Source organism: Lithobates pipiens, unplaced genomic scaffold (assembly GCF_037356315.1).
Source record: "Lithobates pipiens isolate NorthernLeopardFrog02 unplaced genomic scaffold, aLitPip1_a1.2 Scaffold_3, whole genome shotgun sequence".
NCBI classification, from domain to species: domain Eukaryota; kingdom Metazoa; phylum Chordata; class Amphibia; order Anura; family Ranidae; genus Lithobates; species Lithobates pipiens.
The window spans coordinates 283094311-283116293 of record NW_027507790.1 but is presented as its reverse complement, the minus strand read 5'-3'; the positions used below and the strand labels follow the sequence as shown (position 1 = coordinate 283116293).

The following is a 21983-nucleotide window of genomic DNA, read 5'->3' as shown; positions in this document are numbered from 1 at the left end:
CTTATCATTGAATGCCCCTCCTACATTTATTCTCAAGCTGTCCCTCTACTGAGCTTCGTATCTGGAGATCCGACACATTCTTCAATATGAGAGTCTTCCCCCGACAGAGCTACGGCCTCCAACCCTGAATGGGGCATCACCATTATCCTGTGACCCCGGGATCCCTGACCACCGTTATCCTCTGACCCCGGGATCCCTGACCACCGTTATCTTCTGACCCCGGGATCCCTGACCACCGTTATCCTCTGACCCCAGGATCCCTGACCACCATTATCCTCTGACCCCGGGAACCCTGACCACCGTTATCCTCTGACCCCGGGAACCCTGACCACCGTTATCCTCTGACCCCGGGAACCCTGACCACCGTTATCCTCTGACCCCGGGAACCCTGACTACCGTTATACTATGACCCCGGGATCCCTGACCACCGTTATCCTCTGACCACGGGATCCCTGACCACCGCTATTCTCTGACCACGGGATCCCTGACCACCGTTATCCTCTGACCCCGGGAACCCTGACCACCGTTATCCTCTGACCACGGGATCCCTGACCACCGTTATTCTCTGACCACGGGATCCCTGACCACCGTTATCCTCTGACCCCGGGATCCCTGACCACCGTTATCCTCTGACCCCGGGAACCCTGACCACTGTTATCCTCTGACCACGGGATCCCTGACCACCGTTATTCTCTGACCACGGGATCCCTGACCACCGTTATCCTCTGACCTCGGGAACCCTGACCACCGTTATCCTCTGACCCCGGGAACCCTGACCACCGTTATCCTCTGACCACGGGATCCCTGACCACCGTTATCCTCTGACCCCGGGAACCCCTGACCACCTTTATCCTCTGACCCCGGGAACCCTGACCACCGTTATCCTCTGACCCCGGTAACCCTGACCACCGTTATCCTCTGACCCCGGGAACCCTGACCACCGTTATCCTCTGACCCCGGGAACCCTGACCACCGTTATCTTCTGACCCCGGGAACCCTGACCACCGTTATCCTCTGACCCCGGGATCCCTGACCACCGTTATCCTCTGACCACGGGATCCCTGACCACCGTTATCCTCTGACCCCGGGAACCCTTACCACCGTTATCCTCTGACCCCGGGAACCCTGACCACCGTTATCCTCTGACCCCGGGAACCCTGACCACCGTTATCCTCTGACCCCGGGAACCCTGACCACCTTTATCCTCTGACCCCAGGATCCCTGACCACCGCTATCCTCTGACCACGGGATCCCTGACCACCGTTATCCTCTGACCCCGGGAACCCTGACCACCATTATCCTATGACCCCGGGAACCCTGACCACCGTTATCCTCTGACCCCGGGAACCCTGACCACCGTTATCCTCTGACCCCGGGGACCCTGACCACCGTTATCCTCTGACCCCGGGAACCCTGACCACCGTTATCCTCTGACCACGGGATCCCTGACCACCGTTATCCTCTGACCCCGGGAACCCTGACCACCGTTATCCTCTGACCCCGGGAACCCTGACCACCGTTATCCTCTGACCCCAGGAACCCTGACCACCGTTATCCTCTGACCCCGGGAACCCTGACCACCGTTATCCTCTGACCCCAGGATCCCTGACCACCGTTATCCTCTGACCACGGGATCCCTGACCACCGTTATCCTCTGACCCCGGGAACCCTGACCACCGTTATCCTATGACCCCGGGAACCCTGACCACCGTTATCCTCTGACCCCGGGAACCCTGACCACCGTTATCCTCTGACCCCGGGGACCCTGACCACCGTTATCCTCTGACCACGGGATCCCTGACCACCGTTATCCTCTGACCCCGGGAACCCTGACCACCGTTATCCTCTGACCCCGGGAACCCTGACCACCGTTATCCTCTGACCCCGGGAACCCTGACCACCATTATCCTCTGACCCCGGGAACCCTGACCACCGTTATCCTCTGACCCCAGGATCCCTGACCACCGTTATCCTCTGACCACGGGATCCCTGACCACCGTTATCCTCTGACCCCGGGAACCCTGACCACCGTTATCCTCTGACCCCAGGATCCCTGACCACCGTTATCCTCTGACCACGGGATCCCTGACCATCGTTATCCTCTGACCCTGGGAACCCTGACCACCGTTATCCTCTGACCCCGGGAACCCTGACCACCGTTATCCTCTGACCCCAGGATCCCTGACCACCGTTATCCTCTGACCCCGGGAACCCTGACCACCGTTATCCTCTGACCCCGGCAACCCTGACCACCGTTATCCTCTGACCCCGGGACCCCTGACCACCGTTATCCTCTGACCCCGGGAACCCTGACCACCGTTATCCTCTGACCCCGGGAACCCTGACCACCGTTATCCTCTGACCCCAGGATCCCTGACCACCGTTATCCTCTGACCACGGGATCCCTGACCACCGTTATCCTCTGACCCCGGGAACCCTGACCACCGTTATCCTCTGACCCCAGGATCCCTGACCACCGTTATCCTCTGACCACAGGATCCCTGACCACCGTTATCCTCTGACCCCGGGAACCCTGACCACCGTTATCCTCTGACCCCAGGATCCCTGACCACTATTATCCCATGACCCCGGGATACCTGACCACCATTAGCATAGACACTCATCAGCCCCCCATACATTACCCAGAGCACACCTGTACATACCTATCCCACCTGGACATCTCCCCCCACATGTCTGTGTATGGTGATCCCCCCATAGATACCCTTAGAAGTCCCCCCACCCCTGATCTGGAGTTTGGGGGGTTGCAGAGAATCACATGGAGTGGAGTCTGGCCCTCAGACATGGCAGATAATGATTACCGGTTTAGCTGGACTCTGCAGAGGATTATCACCCCACCCCCGCCGCATATACCACTCATCTCCGGACAATGCCGGGACAATGCCAAAAATGTTATTGGCCTCATCGCCCCCTCCAGAGATTCCCCCCCTCCTCCAATATTGTCCTCTATTATTAGGGGTACCACCCCCTGACAACCCCCCAGTATTACCACCCCCCTGACCCCCCTCCAGTATTACCACCCCCTGACCCCCCTCCAGTATTACCACCCCCCTGACCCCCCTCCAGTATTACCACCCCCTGACACCCCCCCAGTATTACCACCCCCCTGACCCCCCTCCAGTATTACCACCCCCCTGACCCCCCTCCAGTATTACCACCCCCTGATCCCCCTCCAGTATTACCACCCCCCTGACAACTCTTCCAGTATTACCACCCCCTGACCCCCCTCCAGTATTACCACCCCCTGACCCCCCCCAGTATTACCACCCCCCCTGACCCCCCTCCAGTATTATCACCCCCCTGACAACCCTTCCAGTATTACCACCCCCCCCTGACCCCCCTCCAGTATTACCACCCCCCTGACAACCCTTCCAGTATTACCACCCCCTGACCCCCCCCTCCAGTATTACCACCCCCCCAGTATTACCACCCCCCTGACAACCCTTCCAGTATTACCACCCCCTGACCCCCCTCCAGTATTACCACCCCCCTGACCCCCCTCCAGAGATTTCCTTCCCCCACCACTGTCTTCTGCAGTGTTGTTGCCCTGTCCTCTCCTCCAGCTTTGTGAAGACAGATGGACAATAACCCAAACAGCCTCCAATTCCTCACAAAGTGCCCCCCACCCCCTCCCCCAAAGACAGGTGTATCCACAGAATGAGGCTGACACCCATCCCCCCATCCCGGGAACACCGAACTCAGCTGTAGGCCAAGGATGGAGGATGGAGGTTGTGATTGCAAACTTCAGACTGACCAAGGAAGGGGGCCAGACACCCCAATATACCAGACACCCCAATATACAAGACACCCCAATATACCAGACACCCCAATATACTAGACCTGCCCAACCTCACCCCAATATACCAGACCTGCCCAACCTCGTCCTATAATACCAGACACCCCAGTTTCACCCCCAATATATTAGACACCCCAATATACCTCACACCCCCCCACCTTACCCCAATATGCCAGACACCCCCAGCCTCACCCCAATATACCAGACACCCCAATATACCAGACACCCCGGCATCACCCCAATATACCAGACACCCCCAACCTCACCTCATAATAACAGACACCCCAGTTTCACCCCAATATACCAGACACCCACGGCCTCATCCCAATATACCAGACACCCCGGCATCACCCCAATATACCAGACACCCCGATCTCACCCCAATATACCAGACACCCCGATCTCACCCCAATATACCAGACACCCCAACCTCACCCCATAATACCAGACACTCCAGTTTCACCCCAATATACCAGACACCCACGGCCGCACCCCAATATACCAGACACCCCTGGCCTCATCCCAATATACCAGACACCCCCAACCTCACCCCATAATACCAGACACCCCTGTTTCACCCCAATATACCAGACACCCCAATATACCAGACACCCACAACCTCACCCCAATATACCAGACACCCTCAGTCTCTCCCCAATATACCAGACACCCCCAGTCTCTCCCCAATATACCAAACACCTCTGGCCTTACTCCAATATACCAAACACCCCCAATCTCACCCCATAATACCAAACACCCCAGTTTCACCCCAATATACCAGACACCCCAGTCTCACCCCAATATACCAGACACCCCCGGCCTCACCCTAATACACCAGACACCCCCAACCTCTCCCCAATATACCAGACACCCACGGCCTCACCCCAATGTAACAGAAACCCACGGCCTCACCCCAAAATACTAGACACTCCCCGGCCTCACCCCAATATACCAGACACCCCAGTTTCACCCCAATATACCAGACACAATGGTCTCACCCCAATATACCAGACACTCCGGTCTCACCCCAATATACCAGACACCCCCAACCTCACCCCAATATACAAGACTACCCCCCCTGGCCTCAACACATTGTATTAGACAACGCCTCACCCTGAGTCTCAACCCCTTGTACCAGACACCCCCAACCTCAGTGATGGAGGGGTGATGACTAATTGCCCCCAGTATTGCCTCCTCATAGACATAGCAGACATTTTCAGGACCTATTTTGGGGTGTTTTGGGCTGTTAGAGGCTGCGGTGTCCTATTATACCTCAAGAGGGAGGCCGTCCCTGCGTGTCTATTATTATCCCCCCCCCTCCTCGGGTGTCACACATACAGTCCCTCCGACACACAGACCGGTCACATCATACGGGGAGAGGACTGCACGCAGCAACCATGAGGAAAGCGGGTGAGTGGAAGTCCGGGGCGAGGGGAGACCATGGGGGGAGGGGGAGACCGAGAATGGGGGAGATCGGGGGAAGGAGGAGGGGGGGACAGAGATCTGCACCTGTGCCTGTCACTCCTCACAGACCTAAAATAACCCCTCTGTGTGCAAGAGCGAATAATCCCCCATCCCCGGGGGCCGAATTCCACCACAATCCCCTGATATTATCCCAGCAGTCCGTATAATGCCCCGTATTATACAACCGAGACCACCGGTCCGTATATTATATGGAGAGCGAATAATCTCCCATCCCTGGGGGCCGAATTCCACCACAATCCCCTGATATTATCCTAGCAGTCCGTATAATGCCCCGTATTATACAACCGAGACCACCGGTCCGTATATTATATGGAGAGTGAATAATCTCCCATCCCTGGGGGCCGAATTCCACCACAATCCCCGGATATCAGCCCAGCAGTCCATATAATGCCCCATATCATCCAACCGAGACCACCAGTCCGTATATTATATGGAGAGCGAATAATCCCCCATCCCCCGGGGGCCAAATTCCACCACAATCCCCGGATATCAGCCCAGCAGTCCGTATAATGCCCCATATCATCCAACCGAGACCACCGGTCCGTATATTATATGGAGAGCGAATAATCCCCCATCCCCCGGGGGCCAAATTCCACCACAATCCCCGGATATCAGCCCAGCAGTCCGTATAATGCCCCATATCATCCAACCGAGACCACCGGTCCGTATATTATATGGAGAGCGAATAATCCCCCATCCCCGGGGGCCGAATTCCACCACAATCCCCGGATATCAGCCCAGCAGTCCGTATAATGCCCCGTATTATACAACCGAGACCACCGGTCCATATATTATATGGAGAGTGAATAGTCCCCCGGGGGGGCCAAATTCCACCACAATCCCCAGATATCATCCCAGCAGTCTCCGTATTATCCAACCGAGACCACCGGTCTGTATTATATATAACTGAGGCCACCGGTCCATATATTATACAACCGAGACTACCAGTCTGTATATTATGATATAGAACAGAGACCACCAGTCTGTATACTATAATATAGATCAGAGACCACCTTCTGTATATTATAATCCAGTAGAAGAAGGGGTGTGTATAATGTGTGCTCTGCTCCCTCTCCCCGCAGTGATGGATCTCCTGTATTGGAAGGATGTGGCGCTCTCGGCGGGGAGTCTCACTGGGGTGACGGTCAGTCTTCTGTGTCTCATCCAGTTCAGTGTGATCAGTGTTCTCTCCTACGCGGCTCTCATCCTCCTCTGCGGATCTCTGACTATCAGGACGTACTCCGCGCTTCTCAATGCCATGAAGAGAGGAGACGGGGCGCACCCCTTCCAGTGAGTGTATGGGGGGCCACTGTGTATATTGTGAGAGGGTGTAGTGCGTACATTGTGTGTATTGGGGGTGTAGTGTGTGTATTGGGGTGTGATGTTGATGTGTGTATTGGGGGGGTAGTGTGTGTATTGGGGGTGTGATGTGTGTATTGGGGGTGTAGTGTGTGTATTGGGGGTGTGATATGTGTATTGGGGGTGTGATATGTGTATTGGGGGTGTGATATGTGTATTGGGGGTGTAATGTGTGTATTGGGGGTGTAGTGTGTGTATTGGGGGTGTAGTGTGTGTTTTGGGGGTGTTATGTGTGTATTGGGGGTGTGATCTGTGTATTGGGGGTGTGATGTGTGTATTGGGGGTGTAGTGTGTGTATTGGGGGTGTGATGTGTGTATTGGGGGTGTGATGTGTGTATTGGGGGGTGTGATGTGTGTATTGGGGGGTAGTGTGTGTATTGGGGGTGTGATGTGTGTATTGGGGGTGTGATGTGTGTATTGGGGGGTGTGATGTGTGTATTGGGGGTGTGATGTGTGTATTGGGGGGTGTGATGTGTGTATTGGGGGGTGTGATTTGTGTATTGGGGGTGTGATGTGTGTATTGGGGGTGTGATGTGTGTATTGGGGGTGTGATGTGTGTATTGGGGGGTGTGATTTGTGTATTGGGGGTGTGATGTGTGTATTGGGGGTGTGATGTGTGTATTGGGGGGTGTGATGTGTGTATTGGGGGTGTGATTTGTGTATTGGGGGTTTAGTGTGTATAGTTTATGTTGGAGGATGCAGTGTGTATATCAAAGTGTAGTATATTGAGGCGTGTACTATATATATTGGGGTGTAGTGTGGTTTTGGGAGTGTAGCCCATATATTGGGGTGTAGTGTGGTTTTGAGGGGTGTAGCCCATATATTGGGGTGTAGTGTGGTTTTGGGGGGTGTAGCCCATATATTGGGGTGTAGTGTGGTGTTGGGAGGTGTGGCCCATATATTTGGGTGTAGTGTGGTTTTGGGAGTGTAGCCCATATATTGGGGTGTAGTGTGGTTTTGGGAGGTGTAGCCCATATATTGGGGTGTAGTGTGGTGTTGGGAGGTGTGGCCCATATATTGGGGTGTAGTGTGGTTTTGAGGGGTGTAGTCCATATATTGGGGTGTAGTGTGGTTTTGAAAGGTGTAGCCCATATATTTGGGTGTAGTGTGGTTTTGGGGGGTGTAGCCCATATATTGGGGTGTAGTGTGGTTTTGGGAGGTGTGGCCCATATATTTGGGTGTAGTGTGGTTTTGGGGGTGTAGCCCATATATTGGGGTGTAGTGTGGTTTTGGGGGGTGTAGCCCATATATTGGGGTGTAGTGTGGTTTTGGGAGGTGTGGCCCATATATTGGGGTGTAGTGTGGTTTTGGGAGGTGTAGCCCATATATTGGGGTGTAGTGTGGTTTTGGGAGGTGTGGCCCATATATTGGGGTGTAGTGTGGTTTTGAGGGGTGTAGTCCATATATTTGGGTGTAGTGCAGTTTTGGGGGGTGTAGCCCATATATTGGGGTGTAGTGTGGTTTTGGGGAGTGTAGTGCATATATTGGGGTGTAGTGCAGTTTTGGGGGTGTAGTCCATATATTGGGGTGTAGTGTGGTTTTGAGGGGTGTAGTCCATATATCGGGGTGTAGTGCAGTTTTGGGGGGTGTAGTCCATATACTGGGGTGTAGTGCAGTTTTGGGGGGTGTAGTCCATATATTGGGGTGTAGTGCAGTTTTGGGGGGTGTACTCCATATATTGGGGTGTAGTGCAGTTTTGGGGGGTGTAGTCCATATATTGGGGTGTAGTGCAGTTTTGGGGGTGTAGTCCATATATTGTGGTGTAGTGCAGTTTTGGGGGGTGTAGTCCATATATTGGGGTGTAGTGCAGTTTTGGGGGTGTAGTCCATATATTGTGGTGTAGTGCAGTTTTGGGGGGTGTAGTCATATACTGGGGTGTAGTGCAGTTTTGGGGGGTGTAGTCCATATACTGGGGTGTAGTGCAGTTTTGGGGGGTGTACTCCATATATTGGGGTGTAGTGCAGTTTTGGGGGGTGTAGTCCATATATTGGGGTGTAGTGCAGTTTTGGGGGTGTAGTCCATATATTGGGGTGTAGTGCAGTTTTGGGGGGTGTAGTCCATATACTGGGGTGTAGTGTGGTTTTGGGGGGTGTAGTCCATATATTGGGGTGTAGTGTGGTTTTGGGGGTGTGTATTTTTGAGGTGCGGATCGGTGAATGTTGATTGGTGGGGTAACTTTCTCTTTGTCTCTCAGGAAGTATCTGGATGCGGAGCCCCTCCTCCCACCAGCGCAGGTTGAAGCGGTGGCGGCGCGGTTGGCGGTCCTCTTCAGTAGCGCCCTCTCCACACTGCGCTGCCTCTTCCTGGTGAAGGACACAAAGGAATCCCTGAAGGTAACAGAGATCCGGATTGGTTGGTGGATTGGGGCGTAGTGTATGTATTGGGGCGTAGTGTATGTATTGGGGCGTAGTGTATGTATTGGGGGTGATTACCGTGGTACAGCGCTATGGTATATGAAGGTGATGGGGTACGGCAGCCATTGGCTGAGCCTGTCCTACTCCCAGCCATGGCAGACCAGAGGCGTGGGTCATGTGACCTCCCCCTGCACAGTTCTCTCCATCCAACACCAGATCCCTCTGCGGGGGGCGCTGTAGAGCGATGTCTGCCATGTTTGATGAGGATATGATGAGCAATGGGTGACTCTTCTCTCTTCTCTCTCACAGTTCTTGGTCCTCCTCTACCTCCTCACCTATGTCGGAGCCGTGCTGAACGGACTCACTCTGCTGGTTCTAGGTGAGTCCACTGGTATCACATGACCAGAATCCCACAGTCCCTCTTCCAGGCTGGTAGGACAGTCCGGTCACATGACCAGAACCCCACAGTCCCTCTTCCAGGCTGGTAGGACAGTCCAGTCACATGACCAGAATCCCACAGTCCCTCCTCCAGGCTGGTAGGACAGTCCGGTCACATGACCAGAACCCCACAGTCCCTCTTCCAGGCTGGTAGGACAGTCCGGTCACATAACCAGAATCCCACAGTCCCTCTTCCAGGCTGGTAGGACAGTCCGGTCACATGACCAGAATCCCACAGTCCCTCTTCCAGGCTGGTAGGACAGTCCGGTCACATGACCAGAATCCCACAGTCCCTCTTCCAGGCTGGTAGGACAGTCCGGTCACATGACCAGAATCCCACAGTCCCTCTTCCAGGCTGGTAGGACAGTCCGGTCACATGACCAGAATCCCACAGTCCCTCTTCCAGGCTGGTAGGACAGTCCGGTCACATGACCAGAATCCCACAGTCCCTCTTCCAGGCTGGTAGGACAGTCCGGTCACATGACCAGAATCCCACAGTCCCTCTTCCAGGCTGGTAGGACAGTCCGGTCACATGACCAGAATCCCACAGTCCCTCTTCCAGGCTGGTAGGACAGTCCGGTCACATGACCAGAACCCCACAGGTCCCTCCTCCAGGCTGGTAGGACAGTCCGGTCACATGACCAGAATCCCACAGTCCCTCTTCCTGGCTGGTAGGACAGTCCGGTCACATGACCAGAATCCCACAGTCCCTCTTCCAGGCTGGTAGGACAGTCCGGTTACATAACCAGAATCCCACAGTCCCTCTTCCAGGCTGGTAGGACAGTTCAGTCACATGAACAGAATCCCACAGTCCCTCTTCCAGGCTGGTAGGACAGTCCGGTCACATGACCAGAATCCCACAGTCCCTCTTCCAGGCTGGTAGACAGTCCGGTCACATGACCAGAATCCCACAGTCCCTCTTCCAGGCTGGTAGGACAGTCCAGTCACATGACCAGAATCCCACAGTCCCTCTTCCAGGCTGGTAGGACAGTCCAGTCACATGACCAGAACCCCACAGGTCCCTCCTCCAGGCTGGTAGGACAGTCCGGTCACATGACCAGAATCCCACAGTCCCTCTTCCAGGCTGGTAGGACAGTCCGGTCACATGACCAGAATCCCACAGTCCCTCTTCCAGGCTGGTAGGACAGTCCGGTCACATGACCAGAATCCCACAGTCCCTCTTCCAGGCTGGTAGGACAGTCCGGTCACATGACCAGAATCCCACAGTCCCTCTTCCAGGCTGGTAGGACAGTCCGGTCACATGACCAGAACCCCACAGGTCCCTCCTCCAGGCTGGTAGGACAGTCCGGTCACATGACCAGAATCCCACAGTCCCTCTTCCTGGCTGGTAGGACAGTCCGGTCACATGACCAGAATCCCACAGTCCCTCTTCCAGGCTGGTAGGACAGTCCGGTTACATAACCAGAATCCCACAGTCCCTCTTCCAGGCTGGTAGGACAGTTCAGTCACATGAACAGAATCCCACAGTCCCTCTTCCAGGCTGGTAGGACAGTCCGGTCACATGACCAGAATCCCACAGTCCCTCTTCCAGGCTGGTAGACAGTCCGGTCACATGACCAGAATCCCACAGTCCCTCTTCCAGGCTGGTAGGACAGTCCAGTCACATGACCAGAATCCCACAGTCCCTCTTCCAGGCTGGTAGGACAGTCCAGTCACATGACCAGAACCCCACAGGTCCCTCCTCCAGGCTGGTAGGACAGTCCGGTCACATGACCAGAATCCCACAGTCCCTCTTCCAGGCTGGTAGGACAGTCCGGTCACATGACCAGAATCCCACAGTCCCTCTTCCAGGCTGGTAGGACAGTCCGGTCACATGACCAGAATCCCACAGTCCCTCTTCCAGGCTGGTAGGACAGTCCGGTCACATGACCAGAATCCCACAGTCCCTCTTCCAGGCTGGTAGGACAGTCCGGTCACATGACCAGAATCCCACAGTCCCTCTTCCAGGCTGGTAGGACAGTCCGGTCACATGACCAGAACCCCACAGGTCCCTCCTCCAGGCTGGTAGGACAGTCCAGTCACATGACCAGAACCCCACAGTCCCTCTTCCAGGCTGGTAGGACAGTCCGGTCACATGACCAGAATCCCACAGTCCCTCTTCCAGGCTGGTAGGACAGTCCGGTTACATAACCAGAACCCCACAGTCCCTCTTCCAGGCTGGTAGGACAGTCCAGTCACATGACCAGAATCCCACAGTCCCTCTTCCAGGCTGGTAGGACATTTCCATTTACTTGTATCAATCAGTGACAAAATGTGCCCCCTGTAGGGACGATTAGGAACAACTGTAACATTTATTGTAAAGGACATTTCCTTGGGATCAGATTTCTGGTCCCTCCACTGTCAGTGTGACATTGATCACCGATCTCCTCCATATCACTTCTAAGAGCCGGGGGAGGGGGATGATGATGATTATAATGCTATTGAAGGTCTTTTCTCTGTCACAGGTGTCATCGGACTATTCACATTTCCCGTCATATACAAACACAACCAGGTAAGTCCAGAGAGAACATCCAGGTACAGTATGTGACAAAAGTAAGTACACCCCTCAGTGACATTTCTTCTCTCTTTTCATGTGACAACACTGAAGAAATGACACTTGTCTACAATGTAAAGTAGTGAGTGTACAGCTTGTATAACAGTGTAAATTTCCTGTCCCCTCAAAATAACTCAACACACAGCCATTAATGTCTAAACCGCTGGCAACAAAAGTCAGGACACCCCTAAGTGAAAATCTCCAAATTGGGCCCAATTAGCCATTTTCCCCTCCCCCCGGGGTCATGTGACTCGTTAGTGTTACAAGGTCTCAGGTGTGAATGGGGAGCAGGTGTGTTAAATTTTGTGTTATCGCTCTCACTCTCTCATACTGGTCACTGGAAGTACAACATGGCACCTCATGGCAAAGAACTCTCTGAGGATCTGAAGATAAGAATTGTTGCTCTACATAAAGATGGCCTAGGCTATAAGAAGATTGCCAAGACCCTGAAACTGAGCTGCAGCACGGTGGCCAAGACCATACAGCGGTATAACAGGACAGGTTCCCCTCAGAACAGGCCTCACCATGGTCCACCAGAGAAGTTGGAATGAGAGAAGAAATGTCACTGAGGGGTGTACTTACTTTTGTCACATACTGTATATGGAGAGTGCTGGGAGAACATAGAGATACATGGAGTGTGTTGTACAGACACATGTAGGTTGATGCCCCAGTTGGGGTGGTTAGTGGGGGGGGAGGGGGGGCTCATTATTGGGGACTGATTATCATTCTCGGTCCTCCGCAGGCTCTGATCGATCGATACGTTTACATGGTTTCCAGCCGGGTGTCTGCATTCAGAAACAAGTAAGAAATCTACCGCTCCGCCCCTCAGTGATATTATAATTATTGGTGGTTGCTATGGGTAACAGATGTCTTCAGTAGTTGGTTGTGGGGACCGTGGTGCTATGGATGGGGTGAGTGCGCTTTGCTATTTCTGCCACTAGATGTCAGTAGAGCTCCATCTCTCAGACTCCTGACCTCCGCAGTATTCCATGACTCCTTATATGGAGGAATAATCTGCAGAGCAAACATCCCCAACCCCTCCCCCATCACTGTGTGTAGAGCCCGCCCCCATCTCACTGGTGATCATAATAGACCAATCGCCTTCTCTGATTCTCTCCCGCACTGCGCTGACATCACACATCAGACTCAGGGGGATTCTCCCCCGCACTGCGCTGACATCACACATCAGACTCGGGGGCATTCTCTCCCGCACTGCACTGACATCACACATCAGACTCGGGGGGATTCTCCCCCGCACTGCGCTGACATCACACATCAGACTCGGGGGGATTATCTCTCGCACTGCACTGACATCACACATCAGACTCGGGGGGATTCTCTCCCGCACTGCACTGACATCACACATCAGACTCGGGGGATTCTCTCCCGCACTGCGCTGACATCACACATCAGACTCGGGGGGATTCTCCCCCGCACAGCGCTGACATCACACATCAGACTCGGGGGATTCTCTCCCGCACTGCACTGACATCACACATCAGACTCGGGGGGATTCTCTCCCGCACTGCGCTGACATCACACATCAGACTCGGGGGATTCTCTCCCGCACTGCGCTGACATCACACATCAGACTCGGGGGATTCTCCCCCGCACTGCGCTGACATCACACATCAGACTTGGGGGATTCTCCCCCGCACTGTGCTGACATCACACATCAGACTCGGGGATTCTCCCCCGCACTGCGCTGACATCACACATCAGACTCAGGGATTCTCCCCCGCACTGCGCTGACATCACACATCAGACTCGGGGATTCTCCCCCGCACTGCGCTGACATCACACATCAGACTCGGGGATTCTCCCCCGAACTGCGCTGACATCACACATCAGACTCGGGGGATTCTCTGCGCTGACATCACACATCAGACTCGGGGGATTCTCTCCCGCACAGCGCTGACATCACACATCAGACTCGGGGGATTCTCCTCCGCACTGCGCTGACATCACACATCAGACTCGGGGGATTCTCCCCCGCACTGCACTGACATCACACATCAGACTCGGGGGATTCTCTCCCGCACTGCGCTGACATCACACATCAGACTCGGGGGATTCTCTCCCGCACTGCGCTGACATCACACATCAGACTCGGGGGGATTCTCCCCCGCACAGCGCTGACATCACACATCAGACTCGGGGGATTCTCTCCCGCACTGCACTGACATCACACATCAGACTCGGGGGGATTCTCTCCTGCACAGCGCTGACATCACACATCAGACTCGGGGGATTCTCCCCCGCACTGCGCTGACATCACACATCAGACTCGGGGGATTCTCTCCCGCACTGCGCTGACATCACACATCAGACTCGGGGGATTCTCTCCCGCACTGCACTGACATCACACATCAGACTCGGGGGGATTCTCTCCCGCACTGCGCTGACATCACACATCAGACTCGGGGGATTCTCTCCCGCACTGCACTGACATCACACATCAGACTCGGGGGATTCTCTCCCGCACTGCGCTGACATCACACATCAGACTCGGGGGATTCTCCCCCGCACAGCGCTGACATCACACATCAGACTCGGGGGATTCTCTCCCGCACTGCGCTGACATCACACATCAGACTCGGGGGATTCTCCCCCGCTCTGCGCTGACATCACACATCAGACTCGGGGGATTCTCCCCCGCACTGCGCTGACATCACACATCAGACTCGGGGGATTCTCTCCCGCACTGCGCTGACATCACACATCAGACTCGGGGGATTCTCCCCCGCACAGCGCTGACATCACACATCAGACTCGGGGGATTCTCTCCCGCACTGCGCTGACTTCACACATCAGACTCGGGGGATTCTCTCCCGCACTGCGCTGACATCACACATCAGACTCGGGGGATTCTCCCCCGCACAGCGCTGACATCACACATCAGACTCGGGGGATTCTCTCCCGCACTGCGCTGACATCACACATCAGACTCGGGGGATTCTCTCCTGCACTGCGCTGACATCACACATCAGACTCGGGGGATTCTCCCCCGCACAGCGCTGACATCACACATCAGACTCGGGGGATTCTCCCCAGCACTGCGCTGACATCACACATCAGACTCGGGGGGATTCTCCCCCGCACAGCGCTGACATCACACATCAGACTCGGGGGATTCCCTCCCGCACTGCACTGACATCACACATCAGACTCGGGGGATTCTCTCCCGCACTGCACTGACATCACACATCAGACTCGGGGGGATTCTCTCCCGCACTGCACTGACATCACACATCAGACTCGGGGGATTCTCCCCCGCACTGCACTGACATCACACATCAGACTCGGGGGGATTCTCTCCCGCACTGCGCTGACATCACACATCAGATTCTCGGGGGGATTCTCTCCCGCACTGCACTGACATCACACATCAGACTCGGGGGATTCTCCCCCGCACTGCACTGACATCACACATCAGACTCGGGGGATTCTCCCCCGCACTGCACTGACATCACACATCAGACTCGGGGGATTCTCCTCTGCACTGCGCTGACATCACACATCAGACTCGGGGAGATTCTTTCCCGCACTGCGCTGACATCACACATCAGATTCTCGGGGGGATTCTCTCCCGCACTGCACTGACATCACACATCAGACTCGGGGGATTCTCCCCCGCACTGCACTGACATCACACATCAGACTCGGGGAGATTCTTTCCCGCACTGCGCTGACATCACACATCAGATTCTCGGGGGGATTCTCTCCCGCACTGCACTGACATCACACATCAGACTCGGGGGATTCTCCCCCGCACTGCGCTGACATCACACATCAGACTCGGGGGATTCTCCCCCGCACTGCGCTGACATCACACATCAGACTCGGGGGATTCTCCTCCGCACTGCGCTGACATCACACATCAGACTCGGGGGATTCTCCCCCGCACTGCGCTGACAACACACATCAGACTCGGGGGATTCTCCTCCGCACTGCGCTGACATCACACATCAGACTCGGGGGATTCTCTCCCGCACTGCGCTGACATCACACATCAGACTCGGGGGATTCTCTCCCGCACTGCGCTGACATCACACATCAGACTCGGGGGGATTCTCTCCCGCACTGCGCTGACATCACACATCAGACTCGGGGGGATTCTCCCCCGCACAGCGCTGACATCACACATCAGACTCGGGGGATTCTCTCCCGCACTGCGCTGACATCACACATCAGACTCGGGGATTCTCCCCCGCACTGCGCTGACATCACACATCAGACTCGGGGATTCTCCCCCACACTGCGCTGACATCACACATCAGACTCGGGGATTCTCCCCCGCACTGCGCTGACATCACACATCAGACTCGGGGATTCTCCCCCGCACTGCGCTGACATCACACATCAGACTCGGGGATTCTCCCCCGAACTGCGCTGACATCACACATCAGACTCGGGGGATTCTCTGCGCTGACATCACACATCAGACTCGGGGGATTCTCTCCCGCACAGCGCTGACATCACACATCAGACTCGGGGGATTCTCCTCCGCACTGCGCTGACATCACACATCAGACTCGGGGGATTCTCCCCCGCACTGCACTGACATCACACATCAGACTCGGGGGATTCTCTCCTGCACAGCGCTGACATCACACATCAGACTCGGGGGATTCTCCCCCGCACTGCGCTGACATCACACATCAGACTCGGGGGATTCTCTCCCGCACTGCGCTGACATCACACATCAGACTCGGGGGATTCTCTCCCGCACTGCACTGACATCACACATCAGACTCGGGGGGATTCTCTCCCGCACTGCGCTGACATCACACATCAGACTCGGGGGATTCTCTCCCGCACTGCACTGACATCACACATCAGACTCGGGGGATTCTCTCCCGCACTGCGCTGACATCACACATCAGACTCGGGGGATTCTCTCCCGCACTGCGCTGACATCACACATCAGACTCGGGGGATTCTCCCCCGCACAGAGCTGACATCACACATCAGACTCGGGGGATTCTCTCCCGCACTGCGCTGACATCACACATCAGACTCGGGGGATTCTCCCCCGCTCTGCGCTGACATCACACATCAGACTCGGGGGATTCTCCCCCGCACTGCGCTGACATCACACATCAGACTTGGGGGATTCTCCCCCGCACTGCGCTGACATCACACATCAGACTCGGGGTATTCTCCCCCGCACTGCGCTGACATCACACATCAGACTCGGGGGGATTCTCTCCCGCACTGCGCTGACATCACACATCAGACTCGGGGGGATTCTCTCCCGCACTGCACTGACATCACACATCAGACTCGGGGGGATTCTCTCCCGCACAGCGCTGACATCACACATCAGACTCGGGGGGATTCTCTCCCGCACAGCGCTGACATCACACATCAGACTCGGGGGATTCTCCCCCGCACAGCGCTGACATCACACATCAGACTCGGGGGATTCTCTCCCGCACTGCGCTGACATCACACATCAGACTCGGGGGATTCTCCCCCGCACAGCGCTGACATCACACATCAGACTCGGGGGATTCTCTCCCGCACTGCGCTGACTTCACACATCAGACTCGGGGGATTCTCTCCCGCACTGCGCTGACATCACACATCAGACTCGGGGGATTCTCCCCCGCACAGCGCTGACATCACACATCAGACTCGGGGGATTCTCTCCCGCACTGCGCTGACATCACACATCAGACTCGGGGGATTCTCTCCTGCACTGCGCTGACATCACACATCAGACTCGGGGGATTCTCCCCCGCACAGCGCTGACATCACACATCAGACTCGGGGGATTCTCCCCCGCACTGCGCTGACATCACACATCAGACTCGGGGGGATTCTCCCCCGCACATCGCTGACATCACACATCAGACTCGGGGGATTCCCTCCCGCACTGCACTGACATCACACATCAGACTCGGGGGATTCTCTCCCGCACTGCACTGACATCACACATCAGACTCGGGGGGATTCTCTCCCGCACTGCACTGACATCACACATCAGACTCGGGGGATTCTCCCCCGCACTGCACTGACATCACACATCAGACTCGGGGGGATTCTCTCCCGCACTGCGCTGACATCACACATCAGATTCTCGGGGGGATTCTCTCCCGCACTGCACTGACATCACACATCAGACTCGGGGGATTCTCCCCCGCACTGCACTGACATCACACATCAGACTCGGGGAGATTCTTTCCCGCACTGCGCTGACATCACACATCAGATTCTCGGGGGGATTCTCTCCCGCACTGCACTGACATCACACATCAGACTCGGGGGATTCTCCCCCGCACTGCGCTGACATCACACATCAGACTCGGGGGATTCTCCCCCGCACTGCGCTGACATCACACATCAGACTCGGGGGATTCTCCTCCGCACTGCGCTGACATCACACATCAGACTCGGGGGATTCTCCCCCGCACTGCGCTGACATCACACATCAGACTCGGGGGATTCTCCTCCGCACTGCGCTGACATCACACATCAGACTCGGGGGATTCTCCCCCGCACTGCGCTGACATCACACATCAGACTCGGGGGATTCTCCCCCGCACTGCGCTGACATCACACATCAGACTCGGGGGATTCTCTCCCGCACAGCGCTGACATCACACATCAGACTCAGGGGATTCTCCCCCGCACTGCGCTGACATCACACATCAGACTCGGGGGATTCTCTCCCGCACTGCACTGACATCACACATCAGACTCGGGGGATTCTCTCCCGCACAGCGCTGACATGACACATCAGACTCGGGGGATTCTCCCCCGCACTGCACTGACATCACACATCAGACTCGGGGGATTCTCTCCTGCACTGCGCTGACATCACACATCAGACTCGGGGGGATTCTCTCCCGCACTGTGCTGACATCACACATCAGACTCGGGGGATTCTCTCCCGCACTGCGCTGACATCACACATCAGACTCGGGGGGATTCTCTCCCGCACAGCGCTGACATCACACATCAGACTCGGGGGGATTCTCCCCCGCACAGCGCTGACATCACACATCAGACTCGGGGGATTCTCTCCCGCACTGCGCTGACATCACACATCAGACTCGGGGATTCTCCCCCGCACTGCGCTGACATCACACATCAGACTCGGGGATTCTCCCCCGCACTGCGCTGACATCACACATCAGACTCGGGGATTCTCCCCCGCACTGCGCTGACATCACACATCAGACTCGGGGATTCTCCCCCGCACTGCGCTGACATCACACATCAGACTCGGGGATTCTCCCCCGCACTGCGCTGACATCACACATCAGATTCTCGGGGGGATTCTCTCCCGCACTGCACTGACATCACACATCAGACTCGGGGGATTCTCCCCCGCACTGCACTGACATCACACATCAGACTCGGGGAGATTCTTTCCCGCACTGCGCTGACATCACACATCAGATTCTCGGGGGGATTCTCTCCCGCACTGCACTGACATCACACATCAGACTCGGGGGATTCTCCCCCGCACTGCGCTGACATCACACATCAGACTCGGGGGATTCTCCCCCGCACTGCGCTGACATCACACATCAGACTCGGGGGGTTCTCCTCCGCACTGCGCTGACATCACACATCAGACTCGGGGGATTCTCCCCCGCACTGCGCTGACATCACACATCAGACTCGGGGGATTCTCCTCCGCACTGCGCTGACATCACACATCAGACTCGGGGGATTCTCCCCCGCACTGCGCTGACATCACACATCAGACTCGGGGGATTCTCCCCCGCACTGCGCTGACATCACACATCAGACTCGGGGGATTCTCTCCCGCACAGCGCTGACATCACACATCAGACTCAGGGGATTCTCCCCCGCACTGCGCTGACATCACACATCAGACTCGGGGGATTCTCTCCCGCACTGCACTGACATCACACATCAGACTCGGGGGATTCTCTCCCGCACAGCGCTGACATGACACATCAGACTCGGGGGATTCTCCCCCGCACTGCACTGACATCACACATCAGACTCGGGGGATTCTCTCCTGCACTGCGCTGACATCACACATCAGACTCGGGGGGATTCTCTCCCGCACTGTGCTGACATCACACATCAGACTCGGGGGATTCTCTCCCGCACTGCGCTGACATCACACATCAGACTCGGGGGGATTCTCTCCCGCACAGCGCTGACATCACACATCAGACTCGGGGGATTCTCTCCCGCACTGCACTGACATCACACATCAGACTCGGGGATTCTCCCCCGCACTACGCTGACATCACACATCAGACTCGGGGGATTCTCTCCCGCACTGCGCTGACATCACACATCAGACTCGGGGGATTCTCCCCCGCACTGCACTGACATCACACATCAGACTCGGGGGATTCTCTCCTGCACAGCGCTGACATCACACATCAGACTCGGGGGATTCTCTCCCGCACTGCACTGACATCACACATCAGACTCGGGGGGATTCTCTCCCGCACTGCGCTGACATCACACATCAGACTCGGGGGGATTCTCTCCCGCACTGCGCTGACATCACACATCAGACTCGGGGGATTCTCTCCCGCACTGCGCTGACATCTCACATCAGACTCGGCTCACAATGACGATGTTTTTTCTTTTTCAGATTTCGAGCTCAGTTGAAGAAACAAGGAACGAAGAAAGACTGAGGACGGCCCCCTCGGATCTCTTCTCAGCCCAGCGTTATGATGGGTGGAGCCAGAAGCAGGACACGCCCCCGCGGTTCAGACACAAGCAGATGGCCTGCACAGGGATGCAATCACACCGTCACCTTAATAAAGCAGATCACACAGTTCTTACTTCAGAGTTCAGTTTTTGGGATGATCTTATACTGAAAATAAAGTTTTTTTATTTGAACTCTTTGGGTCAGTGAGATGATTGGTGGCCATTGGCTGTTTTCATGAGGTGGGAGGGGCAGTTGCAGTCTACCATAAAGATGAGGATTTCACTGTATACTATGGAAGTGTGACCTCACTGCTATGACATATACCCCCCATACCTGAGCTCCTCCCTCCCCCATAACTGAGCTCCTCCCTCCCCCATAACTGAGCTCCTCCCTCCCCATAACTGAGCTCCTCCATCCCCCATAACTGAGCTCCTCCATCCCCCATAACTGAGCTCCTCCCTCCCCCATAACTGAGCTCCTCCCTCCCCATAACTGAGCTCCTCCCTCCCCATAACTGAGCTCCTCCATCCCCCATAACTGAGCTCCTCCATCCTCCATAACTGAGCTCAGCTCCTCCCTGCCCCATAACTGAGCTCCTCCCTCCCCATAACTGAGCTCCTCCCTCCCATAACTGAGCTCCTCCCTCCCCATAACTGAGCTCCTCCATCCCCATAAATGAGCTCCTCCATCCTCCATAACTGAGCTCCTCCATCCCCCATAACTGATCTCCTCCATCCCCCATAACTGAGCTCAGCTCCTCCCTGCCCCATAACTGAGCTCCTCCCTCCCCCATAACTGAGCTCCTCCCTCCCCATAACTGAGCTCCTCCCTCCCATAACTGAGCTCCTCCCTCCCCCATAACTGAGCTCCTCCATCCCCCATAACTGAGCTCCCCCATAACTGAGCTCCTCCCTCCCCCATAACTGAGCTCCTCCCTCCCCCATAACTGAGTTCCTCCATCCCCCATAACTGAGCTCCTCCATCCCCCATAACTGAGCTCCCCCATAACTGAGCTCCTCCCTCCCCCATAACTGAGCTCCTCCCTCCCCCATAACTGAGTTCCTCCATCCCCCATAACTGAGCTCCTCCACCCCCCATAACTGAGCTCCTTCCTCCCCCATAACTGAGTTCCTCCATCCCCCATAACTGAGCTCCTCCATCCCCCATAACTGAGCTCCTTCCTCCCCCATAACTGAGCTCCTCCATCCCCCATAACTGAACTCCTCCACCCCCCATAACTGATCTCCTCCACCCCCCATAACTGATCTCCTCCATCCCCCATAACTGAGCTCCTCCATCCCCCATAACTGATCTCCTCCATCC

General features: G+C 55.8%; 1 protein-coding gene across 1 annotated transcript in view; it reads left to right on the top strand.

Annotated features, from left to right (window-relative positions):
* Window positions 1–20851, top strand: part of LOC143941196 (reticulon-2-like) — a 43616-nt gene extending 22765 nt beyond the window's left edge. Inside the window, 7 exon segments of the mRNA XM_077463231.1 lie at window positions 5207–5224; window positions 6382–6589; window positions 8853–8991; window positions 9322–9391; window positions 11916–11962; window positions 12747–12805; window positions 20601–20851. Of these exon segments, the coding sequence (XP_077319357.1) occupies window positions 5207–5224; window positions 6382–6589; window positions 8853–8991; window positions 9322–9391; window positions 11916–11962; window positions 12747–12805; window positions 20601–20643 (584 nt within the window). The 3' untranslated portion in view covers window positions 20644–20851.
* The last annotated feature ends 1132 nt before the right edge of the window (window positions 20852–21983 follow it).